General features: G+C 45.7%; 1 protein-coding gene across 6 annotated transcripts in view; it reads left to right on the plus strand.

Moving 5' to 3' along the window:
* The window catches only part of Hnrnpf (heterogeneous nuclear ribonucleoprotein F), a 14,871-nt gene extending 2,133 nt beyond the window's left edge, over positions 1-12,738 (plus strand). For 2 of the 6 annotated variants that reach the window (XM_023721239.1, XM_023721242.1), the window contains 2 exons: positions 6,009-6,062; positions 10,810-12,738. In XM_023721239.1, coding sequence (XP_023577007.1) covers positions 10,862-12,106 — 1,245 coding nt within the window. In that variant the 5' untranslated portion in view covers positions 6,009-6,062; positions 10,810-10,861 and the 3' untranslated portion in view covers positions 12,107-12,738. Of the gene's footprint in view, positions 1-5,646; positions 5,823-6,008; positions 6,063-6,261; positions 6,390-10,444; positions 10,469-10,809 lie in introns of those variants that run through there. The other 4 variants (XM_023721243.1, XM_023721241.1, XM_023721240.1 and 1 more) reach the window with 4 other exon arrangements.
* The last annotated feature ends 339 nt before the right edge of the window (positions 12,739-13,077 follow it).

A 13,077-nucleotide genomic window follows, 5' to 3' on the forward strand; every position in this document is an offset into this window, starting at 1 on the left:
CTAATTCTAAATACATTTTTTCCTCAGTTAAAAAAACAATGTGGGGGCTGGTGAGATGGCTCAGTGGTCTAAAGCACCTACTTAGAACAAGTTTAGCTAAAGCACAGGGACCGCGGTTCAATCCCCCAGCACCACATGCCAGCCAGCCCCGCCCCCTGGTGGGCTGAGCTGGCCACACACACACACACAAAATTAAAAAAATAAAATTGACAGTTGATTTAGGTTTTCATTTAAAGGTATGTTATTAAGGTTCTCTTAAATACTTAAGATGTGATTTAAAAGGAAGTTATCAGGCACAAGTTCTTTGAGACACTAACCAAGGCCTAGGACATTTATTTAGCCACCTTACACCTTAACCCAGCCTGAGTCTAGCCCCAGAAGAGTTTGTCTCTCTCTTTTTTTTTTTTTTTTTTTTTTTTGCGGAACCGGGGATTGAACTCAGACCCTTGCATTTGCCACAGAAGCGCTTATTCTACTGAGCCATCTCCCAGGGCTCCTGTTTATCTCTTTTGTTTGTGTTAACCTGATGAGAAGATGGAGGCTGGGAGAAAACACTTGCTTAGGGACACAGTTTGGACTGGGACCTGGATTCACAGAGCTCCTGTCTCCATCTTGTGTTTGAGCAAATGTTCTTATGAAAGCCGTGGTGGGCAAGAGAAAGAAGTAAGATTAGCCCAGTTTATTTTACAGCGAATCCAAGACCATTGTGGGGGGTGGGCAGAGGGACAGATGTGAGGATGGTACCACCTAGGATTGAACCAAAGGTCTCATAGATCTTAGGCAAGCTCTCTGCCACTGAGGAATATCCCCTGCCCTCTTTTTGAGGTGGCCTCACTAAATTGCTTAGGCTGGCTTTCTACCCTCAGCTTCCTGAGCAGGATTACAAGCACATGTTACCCAGTCTGTTTGCTAAACACTCAGTTCACATAGTTGAAAGGTACGTAGTAATTTTTTACCTTGGTTTTAGGGATGGAGCCCTCCGCCTTGCTCTACTACAGAGCTGCACAGCCCCCATCTTAAATGTTTGTATAAGATCCAGACAAGGTTCAACTATACATTTGGGAGATAGCAGGTATCTATTACATTGTTTTAATCCAAAGCAAGTGCTAACCAATGGAAATATCTAATGTAAGCCATATGTAGAATTCCAGATAGTTGAAAAATATGGTTTGTTTTGATAGTTTTGCATGTAGTAAAAATTAATCTTTGTCATGAAGCCTTCAATCTCAAATATGAATTTTACATGGTAACACATCTCAGTTTCACCCACATTTCTAGTGTGAATAGACCTAGCAGTGCCCATAAAGGATTCTCTTTGTGACATACTGGTTAAATATGCCAGGGTGTTTGCCTATGAGCGCCTTCCTCAGAGTCTTGGTTTTCTGATTACATTCATTTCAGTCTCTATTTTTTCTTTTCTTTTTTTAATTTTGGGGGAAGAGGTTATCTGGAATTTAACTTAGGAGCTCACTTGCCAGGGAGGTGCTATATCACTGAGCCTTCATCCTATTTTTTGTGAAATTATAATCACCTTGCAGGGTCTTCTAATTCCCACAAGAGATTCTACAGAAATACTTAATTCCAAAAGCTTTTTTTTTTTTTTTGCTAGGGAATTGAACTCAAGACTGTGTATGCCAGGCAGGCACTGGGGCCACTGAGCTATATCCTCTGCCTGCAAAAGCTAACTCTTTTAAGATACCCCAAAGTAAAACATTTTAGTTTTGGAAAATTATAATCATTTCGGGTCGGGGAGATGGCTCAGTGGAATATGTGCTCCCCTGGCAAGCGCAAGGGCCTGAGTTCAAAAAATTATCATGTGTGTGGTGCTAGGTATCGAAAGATTGATGCCAGGGTGTTGTGCATTCAAAGGAGCTCTACTATTGAGCCACATTCCCAGCCCCTAAAAAAAAAAAACCAAAAACAAAAAAACAACCTAACTGGTGATGCAGGTAAATGGGAAGGCTGTGTGTTAAGTCTCCAGAATGAACTAACCAGAAGGATCTTGAATTGTAGAAATGAACCTTCCCCCTGAAATAGGTCTTGGTCATTATGTTTTTACTTTGTGTATTTTATTTAGGATATTCTTACCTGAATTCATGAGTGAAATTGTCTTCTGAAATTGAAGCTGTTTGGAAATAGGTTACAGTTTGATTATATAGAAGTGTGTATGTAGAAGTACAGATAAAAAACCAGAGCTTTAGAAGCTTAAGAAAATTCTGTGAATCTTTTTGACAGTACACAAAAAGCAAATACCAGTTATTCTTGTGATGCATCCCTGTAGTCCTAGGACTCTGGAGTGCTGAGGCAGGATCACAGGTCACCCTGTATTAAAAGATCTTTTTAAAGGGCTGGGGATGTACATCAGTGCAAGGGCCCTGGGCTGTGGGGCATTCAGTCGCTACTTAAGTCTGGCTTACACACAGTATATCTCTTGCCTTGTTTTGTGATAGTTCATCAGATATTTCAGGCGATTGTATCCAATATTTACAAATTCAAAACTCACTGACTTCTAAAACCAGAAAGACTTTTTTTTTAATTCTGTCTTTCCCTCATTAAAAATTGATGGTTTGGACTAGTGCTTTTTTGTCCTACCTTGAGGGTAAATTACTCTGGGGCTGTTTGGGCACTGCAGTGCTGTGTGCATGCATATGTCAGGGTTCTAATAGGCCTCACTCTTCCCCCCCTCAGCAGTGTGCTCTATCCCCAGTGGACCAGACCTGACTTAAGTCAGCCTACCTTGCAGGCCTGAGGAACATCTTGCTGAAGAGGTGCAGGTTTTTGGTCTTTAATAACTCTTAGGAATAGTTTAGGTTTCTCACAGATTAGATAGATATTGTGAACCCCTGAGACGTACAGATGTGTATGTTGGTGCATAGTTTGGTTGGTTCAGACTTGCATCATATTGTCAAGTGAGATGAGGATAGTAAAATGTTTGAGGCCCATTGTATTGGACCTCAGGAGAATTGCTACCTTGGAGGAGTATTTTTGTTTTGTTCTCTTTTCATTTTGTTTTTGAGACAGGGTCTCTATGTAATACAGGTAGGCCTGGAACTTGATCTTTTTGCCTCTGCCTGGGTTTACGGGTGTGCGCCTTAACCCAGATTGTTTGGAGGGTTTTGTGTGTGTGTGTGTTTTTTTTTTTTTTTTTTTTTTTTTTTTTTTTGTGGAACCGGGGATTGAACTTCGGCTCTTGCACTTGCCAGGCAAGCGCTTATTCTAATGGCATTGACTAGTTTCCAGCAGAATTGGAAGACATCCATAACCAGTGGGTCAAAGCTCTGTTCACAACCACCCCATAATTTTGTCTCCCTAGGCTGATAGGCACAAATGGCAGAAGCTGTAGCTCTGGGTCTGTTTTACGAATTTCTTGAGAGCTGAATACATAATTAAAATGTCTGGCTGCAAAATAAAACAAGTGATACAGTTCAACTAAAATATACTGGCGAAGGGCTGCATTTAAAAGTATAAAAATTTTTAAGGGCCGGCCAAATGCTCAGCAGATTAAAGCATGTGCAAGCAGGCACAGGGGGCCAGGGCTTCCATCCCCAGGCATGCTATGCTGGCCCTGCCCCTGGGACGCACTGAGAGGGCAATTGAGACTGTGGGCATGGTGACCTATGCTCGAAATCCCAGCTCTTGGGAGTCTGTAAACAGGTGGATCACTACTAGTCTGATCCCTTCCCTAAAATTAAAAAAAAATTTTTTTTAGAGCAAGTAATATAGGTGACTAGTTGTATTTTTAAACCTTAGCTATTTGGGAGAATAATTCCCTTTTTATCTGCATGGAATTCTGTCAGGGAGTTCCTCTACCCTCCACCCTGCTGTGCTTCTAAATGTCACTTCCTCAGAACAACCCCAAGCTGGGCTAACCCCCTTTTCTATTTTTATTTTCTGTATTTAGGACAGAGTCTACAGGGTTTCACTGCATAGATTGGACTCATAGTGATCCTCCTGTTTACAGCCTCCCAAGTGCTGGGATTACAGGCATGAGCCCAGCCATTAAACCCAGTCTCAACTGCTGTCTCTGCCCTGGGGGCGGGGCTTGCATTGAAAGCTCCAGGGTAGAACACAGGCCTCTGCTCTCTGCCTAAGCAGGTTCTTTAGTCCTCTGAGCTATAAGGCTGGCCCTTAGTGCCTTTTATTTTTAATTCTTGTACTGGGAATCAAACTCAGGACCTTGTGCTTGCCAAGCAGGCACTGCCACTGAACTATATATCCCTGGCTATTTTTAATATTTTGAGACAAGTTCTCACCAAGTAGGCCAGGCCAGGCTTGAACTTGCTGTCCTCCAACCTTAGCCTCCCAACTTGTTGAATTTAGAGGTGTGTTGCACCCAACATCCGACTTCGTAAATTTTACTGAATCTTCTTGATGTGTCATTCCTTCCCATCTCATCTCCATGCTTCAGTTACCATCATTCATTGTCCATACTACACCTGAACTGTTCTCTTAACCTAAACTAGAATCATACCACATTCTACTTGGAAACAATTGACTTCTCCTTGACCTTGGAACACAAAATGCTAGCCAGGCACCTAGAATTGCAAATAATGTATGTTGAAAGAGAGTTTTAGAAGCAAAGTTCATTATTAAAGTGGTGCAGACCATTTTCATAGAGGGTGCCCTTTTCTCAAAAGATCAGTTTTGTGGCTAGTTTTCCTTCAGAGTAGTTTCACTTTTCTTGAGTATGTTAGTAGTTTTTTTTTTTTTTTTTTTACACTCAAGAAATGGCTGAATACTGTATCTTTTAAAAAAAAAATTCATGGACACTGAATCTTGAACATTCTCTTTAATGGTGGTAAGAATAAGCAAGGAAAGCCAGGCGGGGTGGCACATATGTCTAATACCAGGACTCAGGAGGCCAAAGTAGGATCTTTGTAAGTTTGAGACGAGCCTGGGCTACAAAATGAGCTCATGGCCAGCCTGAACTACATAACGAGACCCTGCCCCAAGCAAAGAAGTGGAGTTGGTAGCATTTTTATTATGGACAGTTTTCAAACAAACACAAAGAATATTGAACTCCCCTGTGCCTACTAGCCAGCCATGGAGTTTTCCACTCATCTCCATCTACTAACATTGTGGATATATAATTTTTAAATGGGTCCCAGTCTTCGCAATGTTTCATGCACACGTTTCAGGCTGTCTCAAAGAGCAGCTTCCGTATTTTATACACAACCACATTGCTGTCATTTTCAGACAAATGTCATTTTGTATAGAGCCTTTCATGTCTTAGCGATCCTTACCGGTCTGTATCAAGAGCCAGATGAGGTCCGTGCTTTGTGAATCCTTCTGGCAATCAAAGTCTTGTGACTCTCATACGTGTCACTTAGTTTGCTCGGGTCTGTTCCGTGGACAGACCAGCACATTTCTCGTTGTGTCCCAGTGGACGACATCACTTTGCTTTCATATCTTTGTCCTGTAGTTCCACCGTGCGGTAGCGCTCGCGGGGCCGCTAGGACTGTTCAGCTCGCGCACCCGGTACCTTGGACTTGGGGCCCAGGAGTACCACCCCCACCCGGGCTCTGCGCCCGACCGCACCTGCAGGCCCCCTCTTATTGGCTGCGCCCGGGCGGGCGGCGCCTCCCGCCCCGCCCCGTGACCCGCGCGCGGACTCCGGCCCACCCGCCCCTCCCCCCCGGAAGCCGCCTCGCCCGCCCCTTCCTGCGCGGCGTTCGCGCTCGTCTCGCAGTTCGGCTCCGTGGCGCGCAGGCCGCGCTCGCTCTCCTCGCCGCCGCACGCTTCCCGCCAAAAGCTCTCGCGCCCGTCGTCCGCCCCGGGAGTCGTTGCGTCCGCGCGGAGGCAGTGCGCCGGTCAGGACCGCGGTGAGTCGGCCGGCGGGGCAGGGTAGGCACCCAGGCCGCGGCGGGCGGGCGGCGGGCGGAAGTGCGGCGCGGGGCAAGATGGCCGGTGTCCCGGCCCCCGCCTTATGTAACAATCGCGGGAAGTTCGCGGAGCGCGGGCGCGCCTGCCCGGGCTTCGCCAACGCCCGTCTCTTTTCTCCTTCGCAGGGCGACCGACCCGAGTGCCCGCCGTGTGCCCCCCTACCGCCCGTCCACGCCCAGGTGAGTCACCCCGAGCCTAGTTTCAAGAGGGACTCGGAATTCCGCGCAGCTGAGAGTAGTTAGCAAAGACGGGGCGGGAAGTCGAGATGGCGCAAAAGTAGCGGAAGACGAGTTTTAAAGACAGCTCACTCCCTGACTGGACCGGAAACGGCTCCGTCCCGTAGTAGGTGCCTCTAGGAGCCAGTGTGAGGTGCCCTAGTCACTTTCACGGCCCCAGTCGGTGCTCTCTTCTCTATTGCCGCTGGCCGAACCCGCGCCGGACAGAATCCGCCCCGAGGCTGCCCCTGGGCCACCCTGAAAACGCCTTGCAAACAGCGACAGTGCTAGGTGAGCACACAGGACCTGTAGTTTTGGGGGTGGGTGTGAGACCTCTTGTGGGAAGGGGATAGAGCAGAGATCTGGGGATTAGATTAGTGGGATTAGACCTGTACACCGGCTGCTTCCGGGGAGAATTAGTCCATGCGTCAGCCCTGTAGGTCAAGGGGGAGGGAGCTACAGGCACGTGCATAGCAAAGGCAGCGTGGGACCTGAAGTAACAAGTCTGGCATTGCCGAGGACCTGGAAGCAAACCTCCAGCTGTGGATGGGACAGTACCTAGCATAGGCAGTTTTTACCAGAATTAGAGAAAGAAGTATAACAAAGAAATGCTATAAGGTGCTTTGTCACATGATTGCTCGTCTGTGGGCTAATGTGATAGGCTGGGTAAGTAGTGAGTGAGGTTTAGTGTATTTCGTGTGGACATTTTTTTCTTCCTTTTTTACTGGAAAGAAATTGAATCCAGGGCATATGCTAGGCCAATGTTCTACAGAGCTACAGGTCTAGCTCATTTTGTCTTTGTTTACTTTATATTATTTAGGTACAGGGTCTATCTATATGTTTAATTCAGGCTGTCCTTGAACTTACTATGTAGCCAGGCTGCCTCAGCCTTCTTTGTGCTGGGATGATTACAGACCTGCACCAACATACCAGTCGTGGTTTTTGTTTTTGTTTTTCTTTTTGTTTTTTTTTGTTTTTTTTTTTTGTTTTTTGAGACTGGTACTTTACTATGTATTCCAGGTTCGATCCTCCTATCTAATCTTTTCTTTCTTTCTTTCTTTTTTTTTTTTTGTTGGAACCGGGGATTGAACTCAGGCCCTTGTGATTGCTAGGGAAGCACTTACTCTACTGAGCCATCTCCCTGGCCCTGTATCTTACCTTTTCAAGTAGCTGAGATTATAGGTGTGTTCCTGCACACTTCAAGTGAATTTTTTACTTAGTCTTTTCAATTTAGGATTATTGGATATGACTTTACCCTTAAGAGCACTGCTGTTGAAGTCAAATAATATGGGTTAGAGTGAGTTGTGAAGAATAGGATCATTGGATTTCAGTGTCTGGTGGAACTTGAAGATGACTTGAGTTTGTCCTAGACTTTCTGGATGGATGCAAATAATTAACATTGGAATGCTGTAGAAGTGAGGGGAGTTCATTTGGGTCAAGATACTGTACAGTAGCTATTCTTACTAGTCAGACTAGGGGAGCCGAAAACTTGTGTGTCCTGAGCCTAGAGATAACCCTGGAGATTGGGGAACAGGTGAGGACTGCCTGGAGAGAGAGTTTCCAGAATAAGTGATTCGCATTTTGCTTTGGGAACAGTAAGATGGAAGAAGCTTGTTCTTTCATCCAGTAGGTAGGGTAATGCCCTTCAACGGAGAGTAGAAGTGGCAGTGGAAGGGAGGATCTAGGGAACAAGTGGAGCTGGCACAGGGAAGGGGCAGACAGAGCTCAATGCAAAATGAAGATAAGGGAGGAGTTTCTCCAGGTTTGGGCCCAGAGCAGAGTTGTGGGTAACCATCTGCAAGGAGAGGCAACTCCTTGTTGATAAACGCCTGGATTTGGGGACTTTCCTTCAGGTGGTCTCTTTTGGAAATGAAAGATGGGGATAAACCTGCAGGCTGGCCCAGCATAGTGGCAGAAGCCTGTAATCCTGGCACTTAGAAGGCTCAGACAGGAGAATCATTTCAAGTTCAGGTGTAGCCTGGGCTACATTAGTTTAAGGCCAGCCTGAAATACATAGTGAGACAGTCTTAAAAAAACAAAGCAGACTGCCCTGACACCCCCTCCCCCACCCCATTTCCACCAGTTCCCAGTTGGGGGCAACCTTACCTTTTTGTATCATGTTGGGTATGTTTGCCTGGTGTTCATTGCTGTTGCTAGATGAAGAGTGTTACTGGCCTCTAGTGGATAGAGACAGGGGTTGCAGCCTCACATTGACAGTGCACAGGTCAGAGTGTAAGTGGCACCAAACCGTAAAAACTCTGGCCTTCAAGGCACACTTCTGTTGGGGTGGGGTGGGGGGGCGTTTCTGTGATATGAACCCAAACTTTTTTCACTGGGTTATAGCCCAGGTCTTTATTTTATTTTAACTATTTTTCCTGCTGTTGGCCAGAATGGGCTGGAATTGAATTTAGTGTTCTTTCTGCCTCAGCCTCCTAGTGTGCTGTTACTAAATGCTGTTTCTTATCTGAGGGGCAGACATTGTACTTGGGGATTAAGCTGGATAAGAACAAGAGAATAGGGACGGGATGAGGAGTGTGCAATTCCAGAGTGGATTTTCAGAGTGTTACCTTTAGACTTTCAGAAGTTAATGTGACAGCGGTGTTTAGGGGACTCCTGTGTATGATAGATTGTACTCCAGGAGGGTGCTGAGCTAAGGCTGGGAATAGACTTTCATGGCACCTTCAGATTATATAGATAAGGAATGTGTGGTTCATACACACAGAATAGATAGTGGTTGGCCTGGAAGAGTACAAGGCTTGAGAGGCAGTGCTCGGTGAGAGCCTGTGGTACCACCTCAGTTTATGTGGTGAATGATTTTGTGGTATTTGATCTGGGAGGGGGGTTCTTGTCATCTTCAGTGTAGTGTTTATCACAATCAGAGCTTGGCCCTCTGTCTTTGAGAGAGGGCTTTGTTACAGATGTCATTTTTTTTTTTTTTTTGTTTTTGTTTTTTAATTCTGGAGATTGAATTCAGGCCCTTAACTCTGAGCTGTATCCCAAGTCCATTCAGCTTGTTTTTTTGACAGAAAGTCTTGATAAATTCCTGAGGCTGGGCTCAAACTTTAGTTTCACCTGTCTTAGCCTCTGAGTATTTGAATGAATTAAGATCCTTTCATTTTGCCTGCTTTCCTTCACTGCCTCATGAATTTAGTCTCAGGTGCTGTGTGCAGAACACACAGATCCTGTCAGCAGAGGTATCTCGGCCCAGTTGGATGTGAAGCTATGGTTCATTTTGTGTCCCAGAATCCCTCCACATTGTGTCAGCAAATGCAGGCATTGTGTTGTGACTCACCTGTGGATATAGGAGGCCCAAGGTCTAGTGATTCCACATTTATAGTGTGCACAGGTTGCACTTCATGGGCACACGGGTGGTCTGTTCTCCAGGTGTGTTCAGGATATCTCACTTGACTGGCATTTGCCTGGGCTTGACCTGATAGAAAAACAGGCTTACTCAAGCACTGTTACTAATGAGAACTTTGATTGTTTTGCCCCAGTGGATTTTTTTTTCCCCTTTTCAAATAAAAAGATAAATATCCTTTTTGGCAGTGGGACTTGAACCCAGGCCTTAGTTCTAACGGTGCTGGAATTTGTAATCCTTCTGCTCAGCCCACCCAAATACTGGAATTAAACCAGAACTGAGGGGTTTTTTGGGGGGGTCTACAGGATGCTATGTGTGGGTGGGTTTATTCTTGTGTTAGTCACTAGAAATTTCTCCAGCTTTTTAAAATTTTTTTTATTTTAGGGAAGGGTTTACAAGAGTGTTCAGGATCTCACTACTAGATCAGACTCATAGTGATCCACCTGTTTATAACCTCCCAAGATCTGCGATTACAGTCGTGCTCCACCATGTCCAGTCTCAAATTACTGTCTCTGTGTCTTGGTGGAGTGGGGCTGGCACAAACACAGCAGGCCTGGGGATTGAACGTCTGCCCCTGCGCCTGCAAGCAGGCGCTTTAATCTGCTGAGCTATTTGGCCAGCCCTAGGATTCTTTTTTTAAACCATTGCTTAAATTCCTTGTTATAGTATGGATGTTAATTCCTTGTTAAATACTGTGGTTGCAAAAATTTTCTCATTCTGTAGCTTATCTTTTCAGTTATATACTTTGTTAAACAGCTTGCTTTGATGTAACACGTTAGCCCTGAAAAATTCCCTCCCTCCCTCCTAATATTCACTGTATTGCAGCAGCCTGGCCTTAAAAGTCCTGGCTTGGTTCAAATGATCCTCTTGCCTCAGTTTCTGGAGTAGGTGGAGGCTGTGGGTGTGTGCCAATACACTCAACTCTGAAAATTTCTTAATTTTTCTAAATGTTGTATCCAAATTCATTTTCTTTTCTTCCCTTTGATAGCCTGTAGTAATTGGCCATTAGAAGGTAACATTCTTTTATACTGAAACTTGCAGATTTCTGCTTTGCTCTTCAAAGCTTAGTTTCTCTTCTCTATGCTTTTGGAAAAACTTGGCATTGACTCTTAGATCTGAAATATATTTGTATTTTGGAGACTGCTGTGCTGTGTTACCCAGGCTAGCTGCTAACCCTGGTTTAGGGATGATCTTGCCTTGGCCTAGTGAATGCTATAGGACTCCCAAGTGCGTGCCCTGGCTGTTCCTCAATGCTTTATCTACTGCCAGTGCTTCTTTCTTAGGACTCATTGTATATTTTTGTCATGCCTATTAAAAGTAAAATCATGTAAAGTAGTTTTTGCTTTCTTACAGCCACACAGCTGCGCCCAAGCTTGTCTAGCAACCGCCCAGCCAAGTGCTCACGATGCTGGGCCCTGAGGGAGGTGAAGGCTATGTGGTCAAGCTCCGTGGGCTGCCCTGGTCCTGCTCAATTGAGGACGTGCAGAACTTTCTCTCCGACTGCACGATTCGTGATGGGGTCGCAGGTGTCCATTTCATTTACACTAGAGAAGGCAGGCAGAGTGGTGAGGCTTTTGTTGAACTTGAATCCGAAGATGATGTCAAAATGGCCCTGAAAAAAGACAGGGAAAGTATGGGGCATCGGTACATCGAGGTGTTCAAGTCCCACAGAACCGAGATGGATTGGGTGTTGAAGCACAGCGGCCCCAACAGCGCCGACACCGCCAATGACGGCTTTGTGCGGCTCCGGGGACTCCCGTTTGGGTGCACAAAGGAAGAGATCGTGCAGTTCTTCTCAGGGCTGGAGATCGTGCCAAACGGGATCACACTGCCTGTGGACCCCGAGGGCAAGATCACAGGTGAAGCTTTTGTGCAGTTTGCCTCACAGGAGCTCGCTGAAAAGGCGCTTGGGAAGCACAAGGAGAGGATCGGGCACAGGTACATCGAGGTGTTCAAGAGCAGCCAGGAGGAGGTGAGGTCTTACTCAGATCCACCTCTGAAGTTCATGTCCGTGCAGCGGCCAGGGCCCTATGATCGGCCTGGCACTGCACGGAGATACATTGGCATCGTGAAGCAGGCAGGCTTGGAGAGGATGCGCTCTGGGGCCTACAGTGCAGGCTACGGAGGTTACGAGGAGTACAGCGGCCTCAGTGATGGGTATGGCTTCACCACCGACCTGTTTGGGAGAGACCTCAGCTACTGTCTCTCCGGCATGTATGACCACAGATACGGAGATGGGGAGTTCACAGTGCAGAGCACCACCGGCCACTGTGTCCACATGCGGGGGCTGCCCTACAAAGCCACTGAGAACGACATCTACAACTTCTTCTCACCACTCAACCCTGTGAGAGTGCATATCGAAATTGGGCCCGACGGCAGAGTGACAGGCGAGGCCGATGTGGAGTTCGCCACCCATGAGGAAGCTGTGGCAGCCATGTCTAAGGACAGGGCCAACATGCAGCATCGCTACATAGAACTCTTCCTCAATTCTACCACAGGGGCTAGCAACGGGGCTTACAGCAGCCAGGTGATGCAGGGCATGGGTGTGTCGGCCGCCCAGGCCACCTACAGCGGCCTAGAGAGCCAGTCAGTGAGCGGCTGCTACGGGGCTGGCTATAGTGGTCAGAACAGCATGGGGGGGTATGACTAGTTGTTTAGGGGGGTTGGAGTCCTCAATCAAATTGTCACAGGCAGCCGACACGCAGTGAAGAGCAGTTTATGACTAGAGGAAGCTGTGGGACCCATTTTGCACCATGAGTTTGTGAAATCTGGATTAAAAAATTACCTCTTCAGTGTTTTCTCATGCAAAATTTCCTTCTAGCATGTGATATTGAGTAAACTAAAACTATTTTCTTCCTTCCGCTTTTCTCAATTAACATTTGGTAGTATACTTGGAGTGGTGTTTCCTGAGTTAAGTAGTTTTAAGTATGTTAAGGAAACGTGGATCCTTGGCGCCGACCCGTGAACACCTTGGGGAGATGTACTTTTTGGACAACTCAAAGGTGCTAGATCCCTAATTCAAAGAGGAACATTTCTCATGTTTGTTCATTCTAGTTTATATTTTCATTTAAATAAATCTTAGGTTAAGTTTAAGCTTTTTAAAAAGAGTTAGTTTTGAGAATTGAGACACAATACTAATACTGTAGGAATTGGTGAGGCCTTGACTTAAAGCTTTCTTTGTAATGTGATTTCCTTTTGGGTGTATTTTGCTAAGTGAAACTTGTTAAGAAAATTTTTGTTAACTAAATTTTTTTCTTAAAATAAAGACTTTTTCACAATGACTGGCACAGATTATCTGCTTAGCAAACAGCAAAATGGGTGGTTGGCAATAATTCATTTTAATCCTAATGCATTGGTTTGGACATGAAAATAATATATCAAATCTATAATCTCCCCTCTATTAGAATTGAGGCTAAAATAAAAGTCATTAATGTTCAACGTGTACATGGTGGAAATGGTGACTGAAGCATGGAGGAACACAGCCCCAGGGTAACACAGGGGCTTAATGTGTCCCATCTTCCTTGGCACGTTTGGAGTGCTCCACACTTCAAGGCTGTAAGTTGCCAGGAGTTGTTTCTAGTCTGCTTTGAAAGGTACTTGCTGTTTCTTGTGCTGCTTATG

The sequence above is a fragment of the Octodon degus genome, unplaced genomic scaffold (genome assembly GCF_000260255.1).
Source record: "Octodon degus isolate 3935 unplaced genomic scaffold, OctDeg1.0 scaffold00081, whole genome shotgun sequence".
Classification (NCBI taxonomy): domain Eukaryota; kingdom Metazoa; phylum Chordata; class Mammalia; order Rodentia; family Octodontidae; genus Octodon; species Octodon degus.